The sequence below is a fragment of the Oncorhynchus mykiss genome, chromosome 22 (genome assembly GCF_057628025.1).
Source record: "Oncorhynchus mykiss isolate SJ-2025 chromosome 22, ASM5762802v1, whole genome shotgun sequence".
Classification (NCBI taxonomy): Eukaryota; Metazoa; Chordata; class Actinopteri; order Salmoniformes; family Salmonidae; genus Oncorhynchus; species Oncorhynchus mykiss.
The window spans coordinates 21,861,170-21,888,243 of NC_143043.1; the positions used below are offsets into that span (position 1 = coordinate 21,861,170).

The window sequence follows — 27,074 nt, forward strand, 5'->3', positions numbered from 1 at the left end:
CGCGATACTTAACCACGATGACTTAATACCAAAGATGGTGAAAAAAATGAAGATAGTTCACTCATGCCGTTAAGCATCGCAAAATATGATCAGTTCCGGTTTACTTAACAGGGTGTGTCTACCATAGACACCAATGCAATAGCAGCTGGGTTCTGACTTTTATTGAACCAGAAAACCCACCAGAAAGAAACAGCGAGTCGGGGGTCTCGCTTCCTTTTCCGTCTCTGATTCAACAAATCAACAAATGAAATGCATAACTGTCTTACTAGCTTCCTATCGGTATCGACCTCCCATGTAAACTAAGGGTTATATTTTGTTTAAAGATAATAACTATGTTGCTTGTGTTATAGCGTTAGATAAAGCAGATATCATTCTCAAACAGAGGTTCGCAGCATGTTGGAATAATAAACGCGCGGGTAAAGGTTTAAACGTAGTTCCAGTTCCGATGTGACCATTGTAGCAAACTAAGACCAAATATATTCTGCTAAAACTAAGCTAGCTAGCTAGGTAACTAGTTGTAGTTTTTGTTTTATTTGTAGCTAGCTCAACAGCTTACGGGAGATCATATCCAGACGCTTCAGACAATGCTGGCTACAGGCGCAGTAAGTTTGCAATATTGAATTAGATAGCTAACGTTACATTGTATGCCGTGTTATCTATCAATATACATATTCATTTTGTGTTATGGTTATTTTCTGTCGCCACCCACTAGATCCATGCACAACTCGGGGAGTCCAACCAGTACACATACTACCGATGTGTCGCAAAGCTAAATACTCGGGAGGTCTCTAGTTTACACAGCCCAAACAGGATGGGTATAATTTGTCGAACGTTCCAACAGGAATCTGTTCCTGAAACTTCGTAAAGTAACGTTACAAGGTTGCCAACAAACTACGCATACAAAGTAGTATGATCAATTCACCTAGCTAAGTAGCTGCCGAATAGGCATCAACTCAACACGTAGCTTATTCTTAATGTTTGTCCATAGGCTACCAGAGTGAGGACAGACATTTTTCGGAATAAACGTGGTGAGTGAATAACCTCATGAAATGGCCAACTTCCTACCCGGTATCTTATTCAGCCGCTATACAACTTTGTATGTGTTGTTTGTTGGCAACCTTATTGTTGAAACGTTGCACAAATTATACCCACCCGTCCGAACACATGATTGCAGTTCGTGCATTGTAAAATTTAACTAGTTAAGTTTGTTACTAACGTTAGTTAGTCAGAGGGCAGCAAACCGATCTTGATTTATCTGACGGATGATCCTAGAAAGGGAGAGCATTCGTTGGAATTGTATTACATGCTCAGATGTCATGTCTGAAGTTGGTTCACCCCCCCTGCCCCTTTCTCACAGGCTGCAACCACAGCCCTGGTTCAGGTGGATCGGGAGAAGATCTACCAGTGGATCAACGAGCTGTCTACCCCCGAGACCAGGGAGAATGCCCTCCTGGAGCTCAGCAAGAAGAGGGAGTCTGTCCCTGACCTTGCACCCATGCTATGGCACTCTTGTGGAACCATTGCTGCCCTCCTGCAGGTACTAAATATATTATCTTTGCTTACTGTAATAACTATTTCACATTACTGAGCCGATTCAAGCCAATCTGTAATGCACTTTCATAAGAGGAAAAATACATGTGCATTGTTTTAGGTGGCCTCCCCCTATGTCTGTGTGTCTTCGTCATTGTGGCATTGTGTTCGCTCAGTTGGTAGAGCATGGCGCCAGTGTTGTGGGTACGATTCCCACAGGGGATGTTAGCAGTTGATGTTTTTCTTCAATAACACAGTATACAAATCAGAGGGAGAAAAATATATTTATTCAAAGAGAACAAATCATAGTTTTTATGCTGGAAAGTAGATGGTCATTCTTCCCTGTCCTCAGTGTTTTCTCCGCTGAACAAAGAGACCAGATGTAGTTTATAACACAACCTGTGGTTGACAGATTAGAATTACTTACAGTAAAATTGGACCAATGACCAAATACCAAGTATCTCGTTTAAGGCTCAATGTATAGACAAGTCGGACCAATGAGAACTTGCCACTTGTCGCTATGAGTCCAAGACTGAAACCCCTACACAGATTCTAAATAGATGTTGAACTGAAAAACAACTATTTCCATTGATCGTTATTTCCCCAATCAACTCTAGTCCTCTGCGTTGTTTATTTATCTTAAAATATTCTTACAGGGTATGGAAATGTGTGCACTCATTACTGTAAGTCTCTCTGGATAAGAGCATCTGCTAAATGACGTAAATGTAAAATGTTGCTGCGTGAAGGTACCTACAGTGCCTCCTTAAAGACATGCATTTTACCTTTGGCGACTACTAAGTCTTTTTTAAACCTCCAGCATAGTGCTGGATGTGGCGACGTGTAGTTCATACATGCATAATCTATGAGCAAAATTACTGTCTTACCTCAATTAGCCATGAAATCACTAGTTAGAAACTAAGTTTGTTTGGTAGCTTTACTGCGCCATTTTCCCCCATGTGGGCCATCCCCAATCAATTCAGGTTCTAGCCAATGGGCTTCAGCCTCTAGCTATTTGAGTGGCAACAAGGAAGATGCGCGCACACACAGCAGAGCAGTGCACATCCCGTATCTGGACATGTGATGTCGTAGCAATTTTCAGGGACTACTTTTGGCTCGTGAGCACTACTTTCAGATTTACTGGCTAAAAAGTATACAAAAGTACCGCAGAATCTCTTTAAGAGAACGATACTACTCCACATTCTAATTTATTTGCATTCTGTTTCTTTCAGGAAATTGTGAACATCTACCCCTCCATAAACCCACCAACTCTGACAGCCCACCAATCCAACAGAGTATGCAATGCCCTCGCGCTCTTACAGTGTGTCGCCTCCCATCCAGAGACTCGGTAATGCACCATCTTTCTTTTCAATATGTAAATGATTGTGTTATGTGTCACTATCTTACACATTCAAAATGTAACCACCACCTCCAGGTCTGCATTTTTGGCAGCACACATTCCTCTCTTCCTCTACCCCTTCCTGCATACTGTGAGCAAGACACGCCCATTTGAGTACCTGCGCCTCACCAGCTTAGGAGTCATAGGTAACATCCTTTTCTACCTGCTTTTGTCTGCCTGATTCCAATGCACCCGATTGTTCATGCCGCAATTCTCTGGTTCGTTAAAAACACCTGAATGCCTCCAACTGTAGTTTGCTGTTTGTGTTCCTGCAGGTGCTCTGGTCAAAACAGACGAACAGGAGGTGATCAATTTCCTGCTTACCACAGAGATCATCCCTCTATGCCTGCGCATCATGGAGTCAGGCAGCGAACTCTCCAAAACGGTAGCTAATCTATCCAGCTTCTGCCATATTGCTTACACACATTATGTTACGTGCATATAAACAAAAGGAAATGTATAACCTTTTAGTAATTCTCCCTTTCTCCTCAATGTCAGGTTGCTACTTTCATACTCCAAAAAATTCTGCTGGACGACACCGGGCTGGCGTACATATGCCAGACCTATGAACGCTTCTCTCACGTGGCAATGATTCTTGTAAGTATCATTTGTTTTCAGAGGAAGGTTTAGCACAGCTGTATATACAGGGGGGGGGGGGGGGGGGGGGGGGGGGGGGGTTGTTCAGCGATAAAACCAGACACGTGAACAAATGGGGCTGTACCCATTTGCCTTCCCAGTCTCCAAAGTGCCCCTTTCTGTGGTGATAAAATTTCCCACAAAATGTTAGTTCTTCTGAACCCACTGCCCGTAAGTCGTCTTTAAATTGTCATCCATGCATCAGAATCAAAAAGTTCAGCGTCTTGATTGTTGACCAATTACCAATCATCAGCAATGGCGTGCAAAGGGACACGTGCGTATCAAGATTAGTGACCAGAAAGAACTTAAATGTGTTTGAATACCCATACTAACATACTACATACAATTCGTTCATTTTAGTATACTGTAAACAAACAGTATCGTTTCAGTTGAGCATAATAGAGCTTTGCCTGCCTACCGGAATTTGACGCTGTTGCGATGCAACCTCTTGCTAGCTTGTTAGCATAACAAATGGCTAGCTAAACATTTTACGATTTCGGGTGTGTTCGTAAATTCAATCTGGATTTCCAGGGTGCACTCTGGGCCTTAGTAAATCCAGAGCGTTGTCAGATTGTCCGTTCGTAAATTCAGAGCGTTTCGCTCTCGGGAACGTTCTGGCAGAGGAGTAGACCTCACAACGGCATTCAAGCACCCAAACTAACTGGCTAATGTTGGCTAGCTTGCTAACATTTACTGACAGCAGCCATATTCAACTGGTGTTGAGTGTTCGTAAATTCATCAGTTATTCTGCACTCTGGCACACTCAGACCAGAGTGCCTTGAAATCGGAGTAGATAGCCTGAGCGAATTTAAGAACGCACCCTAGGGTTGATCGGTTCGTTCAATGGCAGTCAAGCACCAAAGCTAACGTTGGCTAGCTACTTTCAGACACAAATGAGAGAACACCTCACTCTCACCATTTTACTCACCCTAACAGAGCTGGTTAGACTGTTTGTTATCCAGAGCGTTGGTGACTAACTGTGCTGCTAGCAACAATTTAATTATGCTTTTTTTGGCCAACGTTTACTGACACTGGCCTTATTCAACGGTGTTGAGCGTTTTGTAAATTCATCAGTTATTCTGCACAAGAGTGCTCTGAAATCAGAGTAGCTATCCGGAATTAACCATTTCCATTGAAACGCACAACGACTATACCACTTAGCTAAGAATTATGTGAATAATCGAGTCAATAAACGTTGGGTAGTTAGTTAGCAGATAGTTAATATACTGCCTGGCCAGTTCGATTTATTAGTAGCCAACTAACGTTAGGTAACATACTGGTACATACTGCTGTAATGCTATGCGGTTCATAAGGATAGCGTAGTTAGCAAATGGTCAGCCAACATAACGTGTAACGATAACTTATTTGAAAAGTCATTACTTCATTACATTGCTCAACATTTTCTTAACTTTGATTATAATTAGTTAAAGCAATGAATTTGCATCCACTCTCGTTGGACTTTGGCTCCATATTTTCCGCCATTTTCTTCAAACCTGAAAACGCTGTGAAACCACGGCCATTTTATGATTAATTGCATTATGGGCCCTAAAAGCACAGAAAGTGTCCACTGCATGTATACATCATATTTTGGCAAATTTAGTACGACATCCGGTAACTTTTCTCATACTAACTATATCCGTACTATGACCAATAAGCATACTATATACTCAATTCACGTCACAAGTAGTGAGGTTACTATGAGTATTCAAACACAGCTCTTGTTTAATTTCCTCCAGTTTTGCCTGGCAAAAATAGAGTAGGCCTACATTTATCATCCATATAAAATACAGTTTAGCAATCTACTACTGACTCATCTTTGCCAGAACAATAGGAACAACAACCTGCAGGGTTGGGGAGTAACAGATTACATGTAATCAGTTACATATAAGGGACTACAAAAAAAGGGTAACTAATCCGTTACCAGCAAAAATATTGTAATCAGATTAGATACTTTTGAAAAAGTAGATGATTACTCCGAGGATTACTTTAATATAGAAAGGGTGTTTTTCTCTGTTTTCTCAATGACGTTCAAATCAGCATTGAAAAAAGGCGCAAGTTCAAGTTTGTTCCACCTGAGCGAGCCTGACCACAAGTCAGAGACCACTATGATGACACACCAAATCTGTTTGATGGATTGCGCAAAACGAGCAGGAATAGGCTTGTGGGTTACAGTTCAAGCTATGTCTTCCAATTGTGCGACTTCTGTTGGCATCCAAAGACTATCCAACATGAATAAACGCTTGGCGGTAAGGATGCCAGCAGTGGTGTAGTCTACGGCGATACGGATATCACTTATTGATATCTACAGTTGAAGTCGGAAGTTTCGATACACTTTAGCCAAATACATTTAAACTCAGTTTTTCACAATTCCTGACATTTAATCCTAGTAAAAATTCCCTGTCTTAAGTAGGTTAGGATCCCCCTTTTTCCTCCAAACATAATGATGGTCATTATGGCCAAACAGTTCTATTTTTGTTCTATTTACATTTCTCCGAAAAGTACGATCATTGTCCCCATGTGCAGTTGCAAACCATAGTTTTATGGTGGTTTTGGAGCAGTGGCTTCTTCATTGCTGAGCGGCCTTTCAGGTTATGTTTATGTAGGACTCGTTTTGCTGTGGATATAGATACTTTTGTACCTGTTTCCTCCAGCATCTTCACAGGGTCCTTTGCTGCTGTTCTGGGATTGATTAGCTCTTTTCGCGCCAAAGTACGTTCATCTCTAGGAGACAGAAGGCGTCTCCTTCCTGAGTGGTATGACGGCTGCGTGATCCATTGGTGTTTATACTTGCGTACCATTGTTTGTGCAGATGAATGTGGTACCTTCAGGCATTTGGAAATTGCTCCCAAGGATGAACCAGACTTGTGGAGGTCTACAAATTATTTTTCCTGAGGTCTTGGCTGATTTCTTTTTATTTTCCTATGATGTCAAGCAAAGAGGCACTGAGTTTGAAGGTAGGCTTTGAAATAGATCCACAGGTTTGACTCAAATGATGTCAATTAGCCTACCAGAAGCTTCTAAAGCCATGACATAATTTTCTGGAATTTTCCAAACTGTTTAAAGGCACAGTCAACTTAGTGTATGTAAACGTCTGACCCACTGGAATTGTGATACAGTGAATTATAAGTGAATCTGTCTGTAAACAATTGTTGGAAAAATTACTTGTCATGCACAAAGTATATGTTCTAACCAACTTGCCAAACTTATAGTTTGTTAACAAGAAATTTGTGGAGTGGTTGAAAAACGAGAATTAATGACTCAAACCTATGTGTATGTAAACGTCCGACTTTAACTGTACATAGCGTATTGATGTGAATCACTGCTGCTCTCTCATTTAGCTATTTTCACCTTATGGATTGTGGTTGTCGTGGATGGCTGTTCACAAATCTAAATGTGTATTTGAACCAAATAATGGTTGCATTCAAGAAGTTTAAGCTGCCTATCAATCATAAAATTTGCTCTTGCAACAGCTGCATAGTGCAGATCCCAGCCTATGGAATAAAAGCGGGTCTTTTATTGCTCAATCTAATTCATGCTGATACAAAAAATAAATCCAGAGGCCTAATGGACACATACTAAAACACACACAGCTTTGATAGTCTTACTACATACATTTTTTGGGACTTCTATATTAATGTAAATATGTAATTTAATCTTATATGTTGTAGAAAGCGATGGGTTAGAAGAAGCCTACATAACCAACCCGTAAAGTAAAATGTAACTAGGTAAACTTTAACATTAATTTATCCTGCAATACATGTCGTTCAATTGGTAACATACATTTGTCTTCTTCTCATGCTCTTAAGGGAAAAGTAATCTAAAATTAACTGAATGTAGTCAGATTACTGAGTTTGTGTAATGCAAAAGTTACGTTTATGATTACTATTTTGGACAGGTAACTAGTAACTGATGGATTACATTAAGAAAGTAACCTACCCAACCCTGGCTACCTGCTGATTTGATTGATACTTTTTCATATTTCAGATGGGCCTAGTTTGGGTGGCTACTGATTCTTTGTCTAAAGATATGCAGCCGTAACATCGTACTGCCTTCAATATTAGGGGATGAAGATCTGTAACATATTCTAGTGAATTTACTACAATATTTATAAGGAATAACAACTACCAGGTTGGCAACGAGCACTCTGCAGGCAGGCTGCCCTCCAAAGTGATACGGTGCCTTCAGAAAGTATTCATACCGGTTGACTTTTTTGTTGTGAATTACCTGAATTTAAAGTGGGTTAAATGTTGATATAAAAAATAATAATAATTGTCACTGGCCTACACACAATACCCCATAATCTGAAAACTGAATTGTTTTTTGAAATTTTTACAAATTAATTAAAAATGACAACCTGAAATGACTTGAGTCAATAAGTATCCAACCCCTTTGTTATGGCATACCTACATAAGTTCAGGAGTAAATATTTGCTTAACAAGTCACAGAAATTGCAGCCTGAACCAGGGAAACCTGGTTCAGTCTGCTTTCCACCAGACACTGGGAGGTGAATTAACCTTTCATCAGGACAATAACCTAAAACACAAGTCCAAATCTATACTGGGGTTGCTTGAAAAGTGGCTGACTTCTAGTTTTGATGTAAATATGTTTGAAAATCTATGGCAAGACTTGAAAACACCTGTAAAAAGGTAGGTGTCAAGCTGCTGGAAACTTAAGCTTATATCCCCATCTTCCCATTCCCTCTCCCCGAGTTTGATCTGCTTCACGAATCCACACACGTTGTGGTACATGTTAAGAATGTGTGTGTCTTTTACCTTGCAGAGCTAGATTCAGGTTGTTCAGTTTGCTGAACACATCGGCGAGGCGGGCTCCCCAGTCTGTCCTCGAACACAGCCACAAGGGGGTGTGAGTGCTTAGGCAGGAAATTACTGACTTCCGCACGCAGCTCAAAAAGCTTCTGAAGCGTTTTCCCTCTGAATAGCCAACAGACGTCGGTGTGAAGCAGTACCTGCTGGTCCTCAGTCCCACTGTCATCACAGAGCCTTTCAAACAGTCAGTGATTCAAATGCCTGGACATGATAAAGTTAATCACTTTCACTGCGTCATTCAAAACATCATGTAACTCAGGACTCATTATCTTGATGGCCAATGACTATGAATGATACAGTGGGATTTAACTTATTTATGTTGGCACTTAATCATTTCGTTCCCAGACATTGATGCAGCACGATCCGTGCACACATGAAAACAGGATTTCCAATCCAGATTGTGTCTGAGAAAAAGCGGTCAATAATGCAAAACACATCCTCACCTGTAGTTCTCCCCGTTAGCTTCTTGCAGAACAGAATGTGCTCATTCATTTCCGAAATGTCTCTGTATCACACACGCAATCAATTGGGCTTCCCCACTGACATAAGTCGATTTGTTCAACCGCAGAGAAAATGTACCTGAATAAAAAAAAAAACATTAAATATACTGATCAACAATATCAACGCCCATGTCATCGATCCTACGGCACACCGTGTTATTTGACAATGGTACAGTCTAAAGTGTATCAGCTGCTGTCTTATCAATCATAGTTTCTGCGAGGATAAGCAATGGATCACGTGCACTTGGTGCGAGCATAGGATCAAACAGATCCAACTGGAGAGCAGAGGAATCGTTCTCCTGGAATCCACCAAACCCAGATGGTGATGCGGGATTTCATTCCAGAGAACACGTTTCCACTGCTCCAGAGTCCAATGGCTGCGAGCTTTACACCACTCCAGCCGAAGCTTGGCATTGCACATGGTGATCTTAGGCTTGTATGTGGCTGCTCAGCCATGGAAACCCATTTCATGAAGCTCCCAACGAACAGTTCTTGTGCTGACATTGCTTCGAGAGGAAGTTTGGAAGTCGGTTACAAGTGTTGCAACCCTTTTAGATGTTTCCACTTCACAATAACAACACTTACAGTTGACCAGGGCAGCTCTAGCAGGGCAGAAATTTGACAAACTGACTTGTTGGAAAGGTGGCATCCTATGACGATGCCACTTTGGAAGTCACTCGGCTACACATGCCTCTCCCTAATGTCAATATGCCTTGTCCATTGCTGTTTTGGTTAGTGATTGTCTTCACTTTAGAGCCTCCAGCCCTGCTCGATATGCCTCAGCTAACCCTCTTGTCCCACCTCCCACACTTTGCGGTGACCTCACCTGGTTTATTTGATGTCTCTAGAGACAATTCCTCTCTCATCGTCACTCAATGCCTAGGTTTACCTCAACTGTATTCACATCCTACCATACCTTTGTCTGTACATTATGCATTGAATCTATTCTACCGCGCCCAGAAACCTGCTCCTTTTACTCTGTCCCGAACGTACTAGACAACCAGTTCTTATAGCCCTTAGCCGTACCCTTATCCTACTCCTCTGCTCCTCTGGTGATGTAGAGGTTAATCCAGTTCCTGCAGTGTCTAGCTCCACTCCCATTCCCCAGGCCCTCTCATTTGTTGACTTCTGTAACCGTAAAAGCCTTGGTTTCATGCATGTTAACATTAGAAACACTCTTCCCTAAGTTTGTTTTATTCACTGCTTTAGCACACTCTGCCAACCCGGATGTCCTAGCTGTGTCTGAATCCTGGCTGAGGAAGGCCACCAAAAACCCAGAAATGTACATCCTTAACTATAACATTTTCCGACAAGATAGAACTGCCAAAGGTTGCAATCTACTGCAGAGAGAGCCTGCAGAGTTCTGTTTTACTATCCAGGTCTGTGCCCAAACAATTTGAGCTTCTACTTTTAAAAATCCACCTTTCCAGAAACAATTCTCACCGTTGCCGCTTGCTATAGACCACCTTCTGCCCCCAGCTGTGCCCTGGACACCATATGTGAATTGATTGCTCCCCCCCCCCCCCCCCCCCCCATCTATCTTCAGAGCTCGTGCTGTTAGGTGACCTAAACTGGGACATGCTTAACACCCCGGCCATCCTACAATCGAAGCTTGATGCCCTCAATCTCACACAAATTACTGTCAAATGCTCCCTAAAAGACTTCAGCGAGCAGGTCTTTCTAATCGACCTGGACCGGGTATCCTGGAAGGATATTGACCTCATTCCGTCAGAGGATGCCTGGTTATTCTTTAAACGCACTTTCCTCAAAATCTTAAATAAGCATGCCCCATTCAAAAAATGTAGAATCAGAAACAGATATAGCCCGTGGTTCACTCCAGACCTGACTGCCCTTGACCAGCACAAAAACATCCTGTGGCTTACGGCATTGGCATCAAAAATCCCCTGCGATATTCAAGTTTTCAGGGAAGTTAGGAACCAATATACATAGGCAGTAAGGAAAGCTAAGGCTAGCTTTTTCAAACAGAAATTTGCATCCTGCAGCACTAACTCCAAAAAGTTCTGGGACACTGTAAAGTCCATGGAGAGTAAGAGCACCTCCTCCCAGCTGCTCACTGCACTGAGGCTAGGAAACACTGTCCCCACCGATAAATCCACAATAATTGAGAATTTCAATAAGCATTTTTCTACGGCTGGTCATGCTTTCCCCCTGGTCAACAGCCCTGCACCCCCCACAGCAACTTGCCCAAGCCTCCCTTATTTCTCCCTCACCCAAATCCAGGTAGCTGATGTTCTGAAAGAGCTGCAAGATCTGGACCCCTACAAATCAGCAGGGCTAGACAATCTGGGCCCTTTCTTTCTAATACTATCAGCCGAAATTATTGCAACCCCTATTACTTGCCTGTTCAACCTCTGCAATTCTGGTTTCCGAGCTGGTCATGGGTGCTCTTCAGCCACACTCAAGGTCCTAAACAATATCATAACCGCCATCGATAAGAGACAATACTGTACAGCTGTATTCATTGATCTGGCCAAGACTTTCGACTCTGTCAATCACCACATTCTTATTGGCAGACTCAACAGCCTTGGTTTCTCAAATGACTGCCTCGCCTGGTTCACCAACTACTTCTCTGATAGAGTTCAGTGTGTCAAATCGGAGGGCCTGTTGTCCGGACCTCTGGCAGTCTCTATGGGGGTGCCACAGGGTTCAATTCTCGGGCCGACTCTTTTCTCTGTGTACATTAATGATGTCGCTCTTGCAGCTGGTGATTCTCTGATCCACCTCTACACAGACGAAACCATTTTGTATAGTTCTGGCCCTTCTTTGGACACTGTGTTAACTAACCTCCAGACGAGCTTCAATGCCATACAACTCTCCTTCCGTTGTCTCCAACTGCTCTTAAATGCAAGTAAAACTAAATGGATGCTCTTCAACCGATCGCTGTCCTCCTGTCCAGCATCACTACTCTGGACGGTTCTGACTTAGAATACGTGGACAACTACAAATACCTAGGTGTCTGGTTAGACTGTACACTCTCCTTTCAGACTCGCATTAAGCATCTCCAATCCAAAATTAAATCTAGAATCGGCTTCCTATTTCGCAACAAAGCATCCTTCACTCATGTTGCCAAACATACCCTAAAACTGACTATCCTACCGATCCTGGACTTCGGCGACGTCATTTACAAAATAGCCTCCAACACTCTACTCAGCAAATTGGATGTAGTCTATCACAGTGCCATCTGTTTTGTCACCAAAGCCCCATATACTACCCACCACTGTGACCTGTATGCTCTCGTTGGCTGGCCCTCGCTTCATATTTGTCGCCAAACCCACTGGCTCCAGGTCATCTATAAGCCTTTGCTAGGTAAAGCCCCGCCTTATCTCAGCTCACTGGTCACCATAGCAGCACCCACCCGTAGCACGCGCTCCAGCAGGTATATTTCACTGGCCACCCCCAAAGCCAATTCCTTCTTTGGCCACCTTTCCTTCCAGTTCTCTGCTGCCCATGACTGGAACAAATTGCAAAAATCACTGAAGCTGGAGACCCATATCTGCCTCACTAACTTTAAGCACCAGCTGTCAGAGCAGCTCATGATCACTGCAGCTGTACATAGCCATCTGTAAACAGCCCATTCAACTACCTCATCCCCATACTGTTTTTTTTTTCTCCTTTGATCCCCAGTGTCTCTACTTGCACATTCATCTTCTGCACATCTATCACTCCAGTATTTAATTGCTAAATTGTAATTATTTCACCACTATGGCCAATTTATTGCCTTACCTCAATTCCATATGTAACTCTGTTGTTTGTGTCGCACTGCTTTGCTTTATCTTGGCCAGGTCGCAGTTGCAAATGAGAACTTGTTCTCAACTAGCCTACCTGGTTAAATAAAGGTGAAATAAAAAAAACTGAGCTCTTCAATAAGTCCATTATACTGCCAATGTTTGTCTATGGAGATTACATGGCTGTGTGCACCTGTCAGCAACAGTTGTGGCTGAAATAGCCAAAGCTACTAATTTGAAGGGGTGTCCATATACTAGTGTATCTCCTTCGCATAGATTTGATCAGGCTGTTGATTGTGGCCTGTGGAATCTTGTCCCAGTTGTTGGATATTGGCGGGAACTGGAACAAGCTGCATCTGAAACATGATGAATGATTGACTTGTCTGGTGATTATGCAGGCCATGGAAGAACTGGGACATTTTCAGCTTCCAGGAAATGTGTACAGAGCCTTGCGACATGGGGCTGTGCATTATCATGCTGAAACATGAGGTGATGGCGGCGGATACATTTTGTTTTATTTTAAATGTAATCTTTATTTAACTAGGCAAGTCAGCTAAGATGAAATTCTTATTTACAATGACGGCCTACCGGGGAACAGTGGGTTAACTGCCTTGTTCAGGGGCAGAACGACTGATTTTTACCTTGCGTTGTGTGCCCCCGAAACCCCTCTTTTACGCTGCTGCTACTCTGTTTATCATGTATGCATAGTCACTTTAACCATATCTACATGTACATACTACCTCAATCAGCCCGACTAACCGGTATGTAGCCTCGCTACTGTTATAGCCTAGATACTGTATATAGCCTCGCTACTGTTATTTTTCACTGTCTTTTTACTGTTTTTATTTCTTAACTTACCTATTGTTCACCTAATACCTTTTTTGCACTGTTGGTTGGAGCCTGTAAGTAAGCATTTCACTGTTGTATTCGACGCACGTGACAAAACTGCACATTGTAGAGTGGCCATTTATTGTTCTCGTCACAAGGTGCACCTGTTTAATGATCATGCTGTTTAATCAGCTGCTAGATAATCCATCCACCTGACAGTTGTGGCATATCTTGGCAAAAGAGACAGGAGATTTTATTTCAGCTCATGAAACATGGGACAAACACTTGTATGTGTTCCATGTATTTAGGCTTGCCATAACAAAGGGCTTGAAAACTTGACTCTTAAATGTTTATTAATTTGTAAAAATGTCTAAAAACATAATTCCACTTTGGAATTATGGGATATTGTGTGTAGGCCAGTGACACACACTCGGAATTTAAAAATGGATTAAATTGAGTCTAACACAACAAAATGTGTAAAATGTTTCTGAAGGCACTATACTATTGTGTTTTTCTACCCCAAACATGTTGATTCCCTTTATTTTCAGGGGAAAATGGTGCTGCAGCTTTCGAAGGAACCATCTGCACGTCTGCTGAAACATGTTGTACGCTGCTACCTTCGCCTCTCTGATAATCCAAGGTAAATTAAGTGTTAAAACAAATCAAATTTATTTATATAGCCCTTCTTACATCAGCTGATATCTCAAAGTGCTGTACAGAAACCCAGCCTAAAACCCCAAACAGCAAGCAATGCAGGTGTAGAAGCACGGTGGCTAGGAAAAACTCCCTAGAAAGGCCAAAACCTAGGAAGAAACCTAGAGAGGAACCAGGCCAGTCCTCTTCTGGCTGTGCCGGGTGGAGATTATAACAGAACATGGCCAAGATGTTCAAATGTTCATAAATGACCAGCATGGTCAAATGATGATGATAATAATAATAATCACAGTAGGTGTCGAGGGTGCAGCAAGTCAGCACCTCAGGAGTAAATGTCAGTTGGCTTTTCATAGCCGATCATTAAGAGTATCTCTACCGCTCCTGCTGTTTCTAGAGAGTTGAAAAAAGCAGGTCTGGGACAGGTAGCATGTCCGTTAACAGCACTTTAAAGAGATTCTCTGATACTTTTGTATACTTTTTAGCCAATAGTTCTGAAAGTAGCGCTCACTTGCCAAAAATTGGTCCCTAAAAATTGCTTACCACGTCACATACAGTGCCTTGCGAAAGTATTCGGCCCCCTTGAACGTTGCGACCTTTTGCCACATTTCAGGCTTCAAACATAAAGATATAAAACTGTATTTTTTTGTGAAGAATCAACAACAAGTGGGACACAATCATGAAGTGGAACGACATTTATTGGATATTTCAAACTTTTTTAACAAATCAAAAACTGAAAAATTGGGCGTGCAAAATTATTCAGCCCCTTTACTTTCAGTGCAGCAAACTCTCTCCAGAAGTTCAGTGAGGATCTCTGAATGATCCAATGTTGACCTAAATGACTAATGATGATAAATACAATCCACCTGTGTGTAATCAAGTCTCCGTATAAATGCACCTGCACTGTGATAGTCTCAGAGGTCCGTTAAAAGCGCAGAGAGCATCATGAAGAACAAGGAACACACCAGGCAGGTCCGAGATACTGTTGTGAAGAAGTGTAAAGCCGGATTTGGATACAAAAAGATTTCCCAAGCTTTAAACATCCCAAGGAGCACTGTGCAAGCGATAATATTGAAATGGAAGGAGAGGCCCATGATCACTCTGGATGAACTGCAGAGATCTACAGCTGAGGTGGGAGACTCTGTCCATAGGACAACAATCAGTCATATATTGCACAAATCTGGCCTTTATGGAAGAGTGGCAAGAAGAAAGCCATTTCTTAAAGATATCCATAAAAAGTGTCGGTTAAAGTTTGCCACAAGCCACCTGGGAGACACACCAAACATGTGGAAGAAGGTGCTCTGGTCAGATGAAACCAAAATTGAACTTTTTGGCAACAATGCAAAACGTTATGTTTGGCGTAAAAGCAACACAGCTCATCACCCTGAACACACCATCCCCACTGTCAAACATGGTGGTGGCAGCATCATGGTTTGGGCCTGCTTTTCTTCAGCAGGGACAGGGAAGATGGTTCAAATTGATGGGAAGATGGATGGAGCCAAATACAGGACCATTCTGGAAGAAAACCTGATGGCGTCTGCAAAAGACCTGAGACTGGGATGGAGATTTGTCTTCTAACAAGACAATGATCCAAAACATAAAGCAAAATCTACAATGGAATGGTTCAAAAATAAACATATCCAGGTGTTAGAATGGCCAAGTCAAAGTCCAGACCTGAATCCAATCGAGAATCTGTGGAAAGAACTGAAAACTGCTGTTCACAAATGCTCTCCATCCAACCTCACTGAGCTCGAGCTGTTTTGCAAGGAGGAATGGGAAAAAATTTCAGTCTCTCGATGTGCAATACTTCTAGAGACATACCCCAAGCGACTTACAGCTGTAATCGCAGCAAAAGGTGACGCTACAAAGTATTAACTTAAGGGGGCTGAATAATTTTGCACGCCCAATTTTTCAGTTTTTGATTTGTTAAAAAAGTTTGAAATATCCAATAAATGTCGTTCCACTTCATGATTGTGTCCCACTTGTTGTTGATTCTTCACAAAAAAATACAGTTTTATATCTTTATGTTTGAAGCCTGAAATGTGGCAAAAGGTCACAAAGTTCAAGGGGGCCGAATACTTTCGCAAGGCACTGTATAGGCTTATGCATTATGATGCCTTTTATAATGCACTGTAAGACTTGTTATAAGCATGTATGACGCTGTTATGTGTTAGTACTTTCTCATAATGATCTTGTCTAAAATGTGCAGAATCTTAATATATTAGAAAGGGGAAGCTTCACTTGTTCTCTTTGTTGGTGCACTGTCTCTTCATGTACATCAAGAGGAGCTGTGCCATGAATGTAATTTAAGCCAGGAGGTCACTGTGTCAGTCAGAGATTCAGTGCATTCCGAAAGTATTCAGACCCCTTCCATTTTTCCACATTTTGTTATATTACAGTCTTATTCTAAAATTGATTAAATAAAAAATAAAATTCTCAATCTATACACAATACCCCATAATGATAAAGTGAAAGCAGGTTTTTAGAAATGTTTGCAAATGTAATATATTTTTTTAACATTCCTTATTTACATAAATATTCAGACCCTTTGCTATGAGGCTCTATATTAAGCTCAGGTGCATCCTGTTTCCATTGATCATCCTTGAGATGTTTCTACAACTTGATTTGGAGTCCACTTGTGGTAAATTCAATTGATTGGACATGATTTGGAAAGGCACACACCTTTCTATATAAGGTCCCACATTTGACAGTGCATGTCAGAGCAAAAACCAAGCCAAGAGATTGACGGAATTGTCCCTAGAGCTCTGAGACAGGATTGTGTCGAGGCACAGATCTGGGGAATGGTACCGAAACATTTCTGCAGCATTGAAGGACCCCAAGAACACAGTGGCGTCCATCATTCTGAAATGGAAGAAGTTTGAAACCACCAAGATTCTTCTTAGAGCTGGCTGCCCGGACAAACTGAGCAATCGAGGGAGAAGGTCAGGGTGGTGACCTAAGAACCCGATGGTTCCTCTGTGGAGATGGGATAACCTTCCAGAAGGACAACCATCTCTGCAGCACTCCACCAGTCAGGCATTTATGGTAGAGTGGCACTTGACAGCCTGCTTGGAGTTTACCTAAAGTTACCTAAAAGTTACCTAAAAGACTCTCAGATCATGAGGAACAAGATTCTCTGGTCTGATGAAACCAAGATTGAACTTTTTGACCTGAATGCCAAGCCTCACGTCTGGATGAAACCTGGCACCATCCCTACGGTGAAGCATGGTGGTGGCAGCATCATTCTGTGGGGATGTTTTTCAGCAGCACAGACTGGGAGACTAGTCAGGATTGAGGCAAAGATGAACAGAGCTAAGTAAAGAGATCCTTAATGAAAACCTGCTCCAGAGCTCTCAGGACCTCAGACTGGGGCGACGGTTCACCTTCTAACAGGACAACGACCCTAAGCACCACAGCCAAGACAAAGCAGGAGTGGCTTCGGGACAAGTGTCTGAATGTCCTTGAGTGGCCCAGCCAGAGCCCAGACTTGAACCCGATCGAACATCTCTGGAGAGACCTGAAAATAGCTGTGCAGCGACGCTCCCCATCCAACCTGACAGAGCTTGACAGAATCTGCAGAGTAGAATGGGAGAAACCCCCTAAATACAGATGTGCCAAGCTTGTACCCAAGTAGACTCGAGGCTGTAATCGCTGCCAAAGGTGCTTCAATAAAGACTGAGTAAAGGGTCTGAATACTGATGTAAATGTGATTTAAGTTCATTATTTTTAATACATTTGCAAACATTTCTACAAACTTGTTTTTGCTTTGTCATTATGGGATATTGTGTGTAGATTTGAAGAAATCATTTAATTTTTTCTCATCAATGTTAGAACAAGGCTGTAACGTAAGTAAATGTGGAAAAAGTACTTTCCTAATGCACTGTATGCTAGGACTGGAAAACGTGAAACCATGGAACTATACCAACAGGGGCCAACTGGCCATCTGGCATTTCGGACAAAAGTCAGATGGGCATTTTCAGTGATATTTTTTATTTTTTTTTGCAAAATGATCATTATCTAGCTAATACTGGGGGGCCTCAAGGAAAACATGTATTTACCAGCGAACAAAAACTGCTAGTGTGTATTCATTTTTTTATCCAATAAAAGTTGTAAATGACATTCTGACTTAAGACATTTTCCTCAAAGAGCCTATTCTAGAAATCAAGCCAATACCAAGCTATTTCCACATAGCATGTAGTGCCTTTTCCACATGAAAATGGTAGGCGCTTCTTGTCAGAACATTCGCTTTTTTACGTGGGTAAAGCGGTAGTTCGAAAATTCGTCATTGGCTTTGATACTCTGATTGGTTAGAGATTATTCAAAACCTGATGACTTTGTTTTGTACAATGCTCCTCATCACCACAAACGACTTAAATAATGGCAGTCTCATACTAAAGTGTATAGTGATGACAGAGCAGTGGAAGAATTTCGGGAGGATGTTTTGACTTTTTATTTTTTTTACAGGTGTTTTCATTTTGATGTGTGTGTATATTACTCCTGAACCTGTTTCTGAGAAACACACCTCTTCCTGCCCGCACAGTGGAAGTTACCTGCTTCCTGCCCACACAAAGTCAAGGTTTCTAGTGACACTGTGGTGCTTTAGTGCATTGTGGTCTCATGACCTACTCACAGGTGGAACTGTTATCTGGGTCAGAGCTTATTTTTCCACTCTGAGCAAAAAGGATGTTTTATGTATAGGTTACTCAGTTGGTAGAGCATGGCACTTGCAACACCGGGACAGTGGGTTAGATTTCCGGGACCACGCATACGTAAAATGGATGGATGCATTACGATTTGGATAAAAGCGTCTGCTAAATGGCATTATTATTAGTTCAAAACGTTGAGTTGATGTCTGAAATCATTCATGCAAGATTAACATAAGTATAGAGCTTTTCATTAGAGTTATCTTAAAGCTCTACTGAAGGAAATAAAAACAACACATTTCAAATCAAGGGAGGTAAAATGGCAATAGTGGACTAGGTGCTAAATACATTTTAGATTAGGTTTAGGACTTTGAAATCCACGTCTAAAGACTAACGCCCATTTAAAAATTCAGAGTGATGGAGTGGCTCTCAGATGGTCAGGGAGTGCATTCCATAGGCGAGGGGCAAGGAAGCAGAAAGCTCAGCCTTGCATAGTTCAGAGACGTATCTTGCAGACTTTAAGCAGTATGGAATGGCTGGAGCGGAGAGTGCGAGATGTCTTGCTGATTGAGATGAAGTCGCCGATGTAGGTGGGCCTCAATCTTTTCAAGGCTTTAAATACAAGCATGAGTCGATCCTGTAGTTGACCGGTAGCCAGTGGGGTTCGGCCAGTATTGGGGTGATGTGGTCGGACTTCTTGGACTTCCCAAACAGCGCATTGCCGAAGTTAATCCGAGAGAAGATGTGGATGAGTTTCTCTGCATCTGGCTAGGAGAGTGATGGTAAGACACCGGCAATGTTTTCAAGAAGTAAAAATGTTTTATGTGGGCATCGAAGGACACCGAATGATCAAACTTGACTCCAAGGTTGGAGATGACAAAGGACAGGTGGATGGCCTGCTTGGGTGTCCGAATAAGCATAGCATTAGTCTTGTTACTGTTCAACTGGAGGAAGTTCTTTCTCATTCATCCATGCCCTGATGTCCTCTAGGCAGCTGCTGACTTTTGCTAGGGCAGAGATGGTGTCTGGTTTGGTGTTATTTTACATTTTGTTATCGTTAGCGTAGCAGTGGAAGTTGATGTTATAATCTCTGAGGACTTGGCCGAGAGGGAGCATGTAAATTAAAAACAGAATAGGCCCCAGCACTGACCCCTGTGGGATACCGCATGTGAAGGCAGACTCCTGGGATCTGGACTCTCCAGTACTGTTGATAGGAAGGGGAGGTTGGAGATGGGCCTGTAGCTGGATAGGATGTCCTGATCAAGGATGGGTTTCTTGAGTAAGGGGGTGACCTACTGCTGTTTTGAAGATCGATGGTACCTCTCCGGTCAGCAGCAGTGCTGTGTACTCGCGCATTGGGCATGAGACACACATTTGACCTTCTTCACAAGCTCAAGAGCCACACCTTTTATTTCTCACTCATTGAAAAAAAAGTACTGCTTTTATTTTGTAATTCAGTGCATTAACTTCAACTGTGCATTCCACATCACAAGCATTGTAACTGGCAGCTTCACGCTGGAGATACATAATTTTCCTGTCACCACACTATGAACCGCGTCAGATTGAAACTTGTGATTGGTTTAGTAAGGGTCCAAGACCACGGCCTCCACAATCACCCGACCTCAACCCAATTGAGATGGTTTGGGATGAGTTGGACTGCAGAATGAAGGAAAAGCAGCCAAGTGTTCAGCATATGTGGGAACTCCTTAAAGACTGTTGGAAAAGCATTTACAGGTGAAGCTGGTTGAGAGAATGCCAAGAGTGTGCAAAGCTGTCAAGGAAAACGATAGGTACTTTGATGAATCAAGAAAATATTTTGATTTGTTTAACTTTTTTTTTTGGTTACTACGTGATTCCATATGTGTTATTTCATAGTTTTTATGTCTTCACTATTATTCTACAATGTAGAAAATGGTACAAATAAAGACAAACCCTTGAATGAGTAGGTGTGTTCAAACTTTGGACTGGTAATGTATATAAAAATTAGGGCTGACTCCATTTAGCCGACTGGTCAATTGTTTGGAAATGACTACTAAAACGAGAGGGTCAATGAACATTGATTCTGGAAAATGAATTCTCAGTATATTGCACACAGCATTTCAGTACCAACGTCATTTTAGCCTGTTATACTAGCTGTCAAGTCTGTGTTTTTATAAATGTGCAATATGCATCAAAAACAATTGTGTGTGTGTATATAGGGAACTGGCAACTCGTTCTCATTCTGAGAAATTAGGTAGGCCACATGATTTCAACGTTGGAACAAAATGGACAGACAAGCATGCTGTTCAAACAGTTGGAGATGGACAGAACGGTGTGTTCCATAACAATTCAACTGTTGTGCCTTGTTAGCTAGCAAATAGTTTGAAGTTGGCTAAACTTGAAATATGAAGATTAGCTGACTACTCACTAGGAAGTGAGCTTGTGCTTGAGCGATTGCGACCTGTATTAATTTTCTATTATGCCTGCTGAAGATAAATATTCATTCAATTTTTCTTAAATGTGGGGTTATTTATTCTAATCAAATGTCACATGAACATATTCAAACCCCCAGTTTTTGGGAGACATAAATCAGGTGGCCAAACCTCTTGTAGAGCTACCTCCAATCAGGATTTTCTATGGTCCTATTTTAAAGGAATAGTTCACCCATATGAATTAGATATTTACATGTTGGTTTCTTATCGACAAGGAAAGACTGCAATCCATCCTATGGTTAGTCAATAGCCACCCTCACCAACCATTTAATATTAGCATTTTCTAATGCTCTAAATGTTAGCATCTCATGCCCAAATCATTTCTAAGTAACTTCAGACCAGGTCGACAAGTTTTGATTGTGTATTCAACTTTAAAAGTATCCTGAATACACCTTACCTGTGCTAAAACATTTGTTTAAATCCACTCTGGTCATGGGCCTTAAATGCTGACCACACAAATGTTCACATGCATGTCATTCAATCATTGCATCCAAACTGCTCGCGCGTGTCAATAAGCATTTGCGTAGCCATGGGCTAAAATAGAACTTGGTTCTATTTGTGACGCTTGATGCGCTGCAAGTCCCGCCTCTCCCATCTCCTCATTGGTTTTTAGGAGCATATACCCACATGGGTGATTGAAAGATGAACTGAGGTCCACAGTCCAGTTGGTGTTGGTCATGCACCTTAAAGTTGGTTGCCAACCACCATATAAAGTCCAGAGGAAGAAAACCTGAAGGAGGAGAGCTTACTAGAAACAAAAAATTGGTTTACCCTTTATCTGTGGATTAATTGTCGGAGTAGAGGACCTTGTGCATTTCAGGTAAAATAACAACCCAATGTTTAAATCCCAGGACAAATTAGTTAGTAACAGCAAGCTAGCTAACTAAATTGCCATGAATGTTTAATGCTTTTCGACCTGTCCCCAAATTAATATAGTTGGTTCAGTGTTCATTTTGATATTTCAACCTGCGTGTCCTGAACTCGTCTGGTGTGGATGGACAAAACCAACATGCTCATGATGGTGGATGCTTGCCCTATTGAGTCAGCATGTTAGCCATGTGAAAATATGTAGAATAGCCGGAAATTAGCTTTAAAACATTTATATATATTTTTTTTTACGGGGGGGGGGGGTGTACACCCAGACCCCACGGTTAGAGGGTGGAACCATTGACATTCACAATATGAAATCTCACTCTGAGCTGTCTTCAAAAGTTGGCAGCCCTGCAGCAGGGACTTGTTGATCAGGGTGGTGATGAACATAAGCAGGCTAGATGAGCAGGTTTTGAGTTGGGATAGGGAGCAAGTGGTGGCCTTAATTTTATAAATGTTTGACTGCACAGCGGAGGATATAACTTCTGTAAAGTTGCTGAGGGGGAGGGGTAGTCTGTAAAATGCAGTTAGTAAACTCCAAAGGCTGCCACGGCAACCATGGATCTCATGTTGTTAAGAATATCTTAATCGTTGGTCTGGGGGTGGGGGGGTGAGCAATGAAACTACTGTGTTGAGGTGAATGTATCACATAGCTGCCTGTAGCTCTACCTTGTAACAGGAAATTGATACTCCCTTCATCTTATAGAGGAGTGTGGGTGGTGGATGTTAAGTTAGTGGCAGAGGCGGACTGGCCATCAGGCATTTCAGGCAAATAGGCGTGTCCATTTTTAGCCCACTGAGCTGATCTAAATTTTGCACAACTTTTTAAGTTTGTGGCTAATACTGGGAGCCTCAAGGAAATAAATGGGCCGATTGGGGGGCCTTGAGGGGGGAAAAAACGGGCCGGTGTGTTACAAATCCCTGGGCCAATTTCTGGTCCCAGTTCGCCACTGTATATGGACCTACAGTCTCTCTTACACTTACCCAGTTGTCTCAGATACACAAAGAGGAGTGAACAAGAGCAGGGGTGGGTGGGGGGGGATGTACTGCAGTCCAGGGTCATGTTCAGAAGCCTAACGTTCTTGAACGTTGAAGACAGGAATGCCATGGAGAGTCGACATGATTCCTTCTTCAGAGTTGTGTTAGGAATATGCTAGAACAAAGAACAATCTAAATGTTAGCCAACGTTGTTTCCTGATGAACGTGCCCCTAATATATTTGGTGTTCTGTTCACTCATTACATCTAACCTCTGACCCCCAGAGCGCGAGAAGCACTGCGCCAGTGCCTGCCTGACCAATTGAAGGATGCCACATTCGCCCAGGTGCTAAAGGACGACACCACCACCAAGCGCTGGCTGGCCCAGCTGGTCAAGAACCTGCAGGAGGGCCCGGTGACGGACGGCCGAGGCATCCCCCTGACCGCACAGTAACCTCATCAACCCCTTTGACACTACCTGAGGAACAGTACCGTGCTGGCAGAGCCACAGAAGAAAAACATGATTAGTACTAATTTTAAAGTACAGTGTTCATATTTAAGAGTAAATGTTCTATAAGAGGTGCCGGTACTCAAAAGAGTAGAAAATAATAGGCTCGGTACTCTGTAGTGGTGTGCGCCTGTCCAATTTAACCACTGTCCAAGACCAGGAGAAGATGATGCTGTGTAGAACCATAAACTCTGTGGCTCACTTGTTGTTGCCGCTCACCTGGCATTCTCCCTGAGACGTTCTCACAATGCTTCCTCAATGCTTATGGAGGTGTTTGCGTAACATTTCAACAGGGTTGAACATTGACGTCATCAAAAAGGAAATCCACGTTGGTCTGGTTTTAACCTGGTGTTTCCCACTGTTTTTGTTCTGTCCTGAACCAAAACCACTACAGGCATTTTCTAAGTGTTTTTTTTATATTTGTATATATGTTTTCTTTTAACCATCTAGCGCAGGGTTCCCTGAATTTGGCCCACGGGAGATTTTATTTGTCACCCCAAGGTCCCCAGATACCCCCAAAAACGTGTCATTTTAATGCATTTTCTTTTTACTGTTGTACATAAGACTGTAAAAACACCAGTAAATCAGCTTTAAGTGAATTGGGAAATCTGTTCCAAAGTATTCCCATGTATAATAGAGATACTGTATGTGATGGTATACAAATGTAAACCAGGTTTTTAATAAATACTATATCTGTTTGGGCTTCTTGCCGTCAATTTGTAGTCTACACATTATTTCTAATAATGTTCCGGCCCCCTGACCATCCACTCAAGACAAATCTTGCTTAGGGCCCACAAAAGGTGGCTCTGCATCAACAGAGAGCTACCTTTTTGCTTCGGAGTTATAGGAGCTATACGTTGAACATATCTACTGTAACGTATTCCAAAACAAAGCCCCAATCTCAGCAAAAACCGCTTACTTTCTTGAATTGTTGAAGGAATAACTGTTTGTCCTCTATTATTGGAAATTGAGATTTCAAATGTGATTTCCGAGTTATTGTAAATTACCTGAGCGTAGGTTATTGAAGAGAAGAAAGGTTTCCCTTCACTTGTACATTAGCCTTTAACAGCTTTTAGCCTACCATTTCCACCATAGGGACCATTAACAATACAAGGGAGGGATTTTCATTTTGTTTATTGGGGTAGATTCCATTTGTAAATAAACTGGATCCCTAGAGAATCTCTGCTAAAATCTGTAATGTGCTTTCCTGTCGGGAAAGTGCCCATAAATGTTTTTTTTATATCCACCTATCTGGAACGTTCCATTTTATGTTACAAGTGAGTGTGCATTAGGAAAATGAGAATGACATTTTGTAGATATTGAAAATGTATTATGATTTTAATAAAAATAGGTGGTATACTATGTGAAATAAATTGTACTGATTGCAAAGTAATTTATTTAAATACTGCTACTACGAGTGAAATGGGGTTGCATCTTCTAGTTGCAAAGGGGCAATTGCAAATTATACCCAAACTCCAGGATTTTCAACTAATGTTTTCCGTTAGATACCAGAGAAAGGTTTGGTCCACAGGAGGGTAGAATTCTCATAAGAGTGATATGTGATGCCGTCAAAGCTGTTCCCACGGCTCATTCTGCCACTCTGGTCTCTTGACTGCAGTGCATGGGCACACAGCCAAATGGGATTGCGCTTTCTCGATTAGGTCCTTTCTCTTTAGTGTAACTCACTCTACCATTTCCTACCATGTTTTCAGATATGGTATCAGTCATTGCACCAGTGCTAAGTGGGTAAATACAGACACATCAGAGAGGGTTTTAGATGTTGGAGAGGATGGGACATTATGTAACTATCAATATATTGGACAATAAACTCAGCAAAACATGGCTGCATGTGCAATAGATGTAAATTAACTCAGATGGGATTAGTGCAGTATGTATGAAAACGATTGGGTTTGTGAGAACTCGAGTACTGTATGCAGCTCTCTACATGTATTTTGATCTTGCACAGGCAACCTAACCCCTCCTTGACTAAGGTAAGCACAAAGGCCTGTCTGGGTTGCTGCCCTTTAAATGGCGGCTGAACTTCCTGATTTGGCCTCGTTTTCTATTTGGGTTATTAAGAAATGCTAGCATCCACGATAAATTGAAACGTGAGTTTGTTTTCGGGGTATGGTTTGATTTTATGTGTGTGTGTTCAAAGGTGGGAAGGAGTTAGACAAATTATTTTGCCAATTAGCTTCAGCCGGCTAGTGCGCGACCATGGTTTGACTTTGGATAGCCAATCGCTGGTGCTAGTTAGGGACCATCAATAAATTACACAATGTAAATGAGACTATTTTCATGTTGCACACTTTTTAGTTTTCTCATTAAATGCTTTTTATGTCATTGAAATTTGGAACAATTAGAATTTTAACATATTGTCCCATGTGTAATTTACCGATGGTCACAAACTAGCCATCCAAGATCAACTGAAATGTATAACCGGCATTGCGATCGGGTCGCATGCAGCTGCACTCCGAATTGATGATTACTTGCTGTGAGCATGTAGGCAGGATTGAAACAAACCCAACTTTAATCTACTCACAAAACTGTTTTGGATGAGACTGACTTTATGACCAAAATTATCCTTGTAGTCAATTTTGAAAATAGAATACATGTTTCTGACTCATATCAATGCCACAGGCTGTTTTCTAAATGTGAAGTTGGTTTTTAGGGGCTTTTGCTCTTTAAACCAGGAAGAGGAGTGAATCGGATCTGCAGTCAGCTGATATATAAGGGAGAGTGTGTGTAGACAGAGAGAGCAAGACATTTAAAGTGAGAGGCAGCATACCGGAAAACGGTAAAGGAGAGCAAAGAGAGCAGCCTTGGAAAAAATGAACAGCCCTCATCAGATGCGAGGGGGGAGGAAAAAAAGAGGGAGTGGCAGGAAAGGGAGGAGAGGGGGTAGGTGGAGGGGGGAACAGTGTACCAGCATGCGGCAGTGTTGTCTGGGGATCAGTTTTCCCAGACAACGCAGGCAGAGTGGAGCCTGGTAGACAGAGAGGCTGACACTGAGCCAGCTTTCCTCTGGACACTCCCCATCTCCCTGTGCTGGGCTAGTGGTCTCAGGACACTCCCTGAGTGTCTTAAGTTCTGGAGCTTTCTACTGGGCTTGCTACCTCCAACAGACCCCCATCTCTGGGGGCCAGCTATCTTTTGGGCACTCCCTAATTCTGGTCTGGAGCCCTTTCCTGGACTGGCTCTCACCAAACATCAATCTATTCTGGAGCTCGTCACAGCAGTGGCAGCCCAAGCTGAGTCGGGGCAAAGACCAAGCTGAGTCGGGGCAAAGACCCAAGTGAGCAGTCTACAATTTGGTAAGTCTCTTTTTTTTCTCCTTTGACCCTTCACATTACTTTACAGAAACTCAACTTGTTTCCTCATCTATCTATACAATACAGTATATGTTCAGTAGAGTTTGTGGTTTAGTGTTGATTTAGTTGGTTTGATGATAACATACCCTCTGGTCCCTGTTTTAATACTGTCTCATATTACA

At 42.1% G+C, this 27,074-nt stretch overlaps 2 protein-coding genes across 7 annotated transcripts in view; both read left to right on the forward strand.

The window, feature by feature from the left end:
• The first annotated feature begins 19 nt into the window (after positions 1–19).
• On the forward strand, positions 20–24,297 carry LOC110501568 (CCR4-NOT transcription complex subunit 9). Its single transcript, XM_090215716.1, has 9 exons — positions 20–416; positions 540–602; positions 1,358–1,537; positions 2,760–2,875; positions 2,963–3,072; positions 3,202–3,311; positions 3,425–3,523; positions 14,011–14,102; positions 23,359–24,297. Exons 2-9 carry the CDS (start codon positions 585–587, stop codon positions 23,525–23,527), a joined length of 894 nt encoding a protein of 297 aa, XP_090071842.1. The 5' UTR covers positions 20–416; positions 540–584; the 3' UTR covers positions 23,528–24,297.
• A 1,246-nt stretch (positions 24,298–25,543) lies between these two features.
• The window catches only part of plcd4b (phospholipase C, delta 4b), a 36,038-nt gene continuing 34,507 nt past the window's right edge, over positions 25,544–27,074 (forward strand). For 3 of the 6 annotated variants that reach the window (XR_016490569.1, XR_016490568.1, XM_036958938.2), the window contains exon 1: positions 26,315–26,895. The gene's annotated coding sequence lies outside the window, so the exon portion shown is untranslated. Of the gene's footprint in view, positions 26,896–27,074 lie in introns of all 6 variants that reach the window. The other 3 variants (XM_090215718.1, XM_090215720.1, XR_016490567.1) reach the window with 2 other exon arrangements.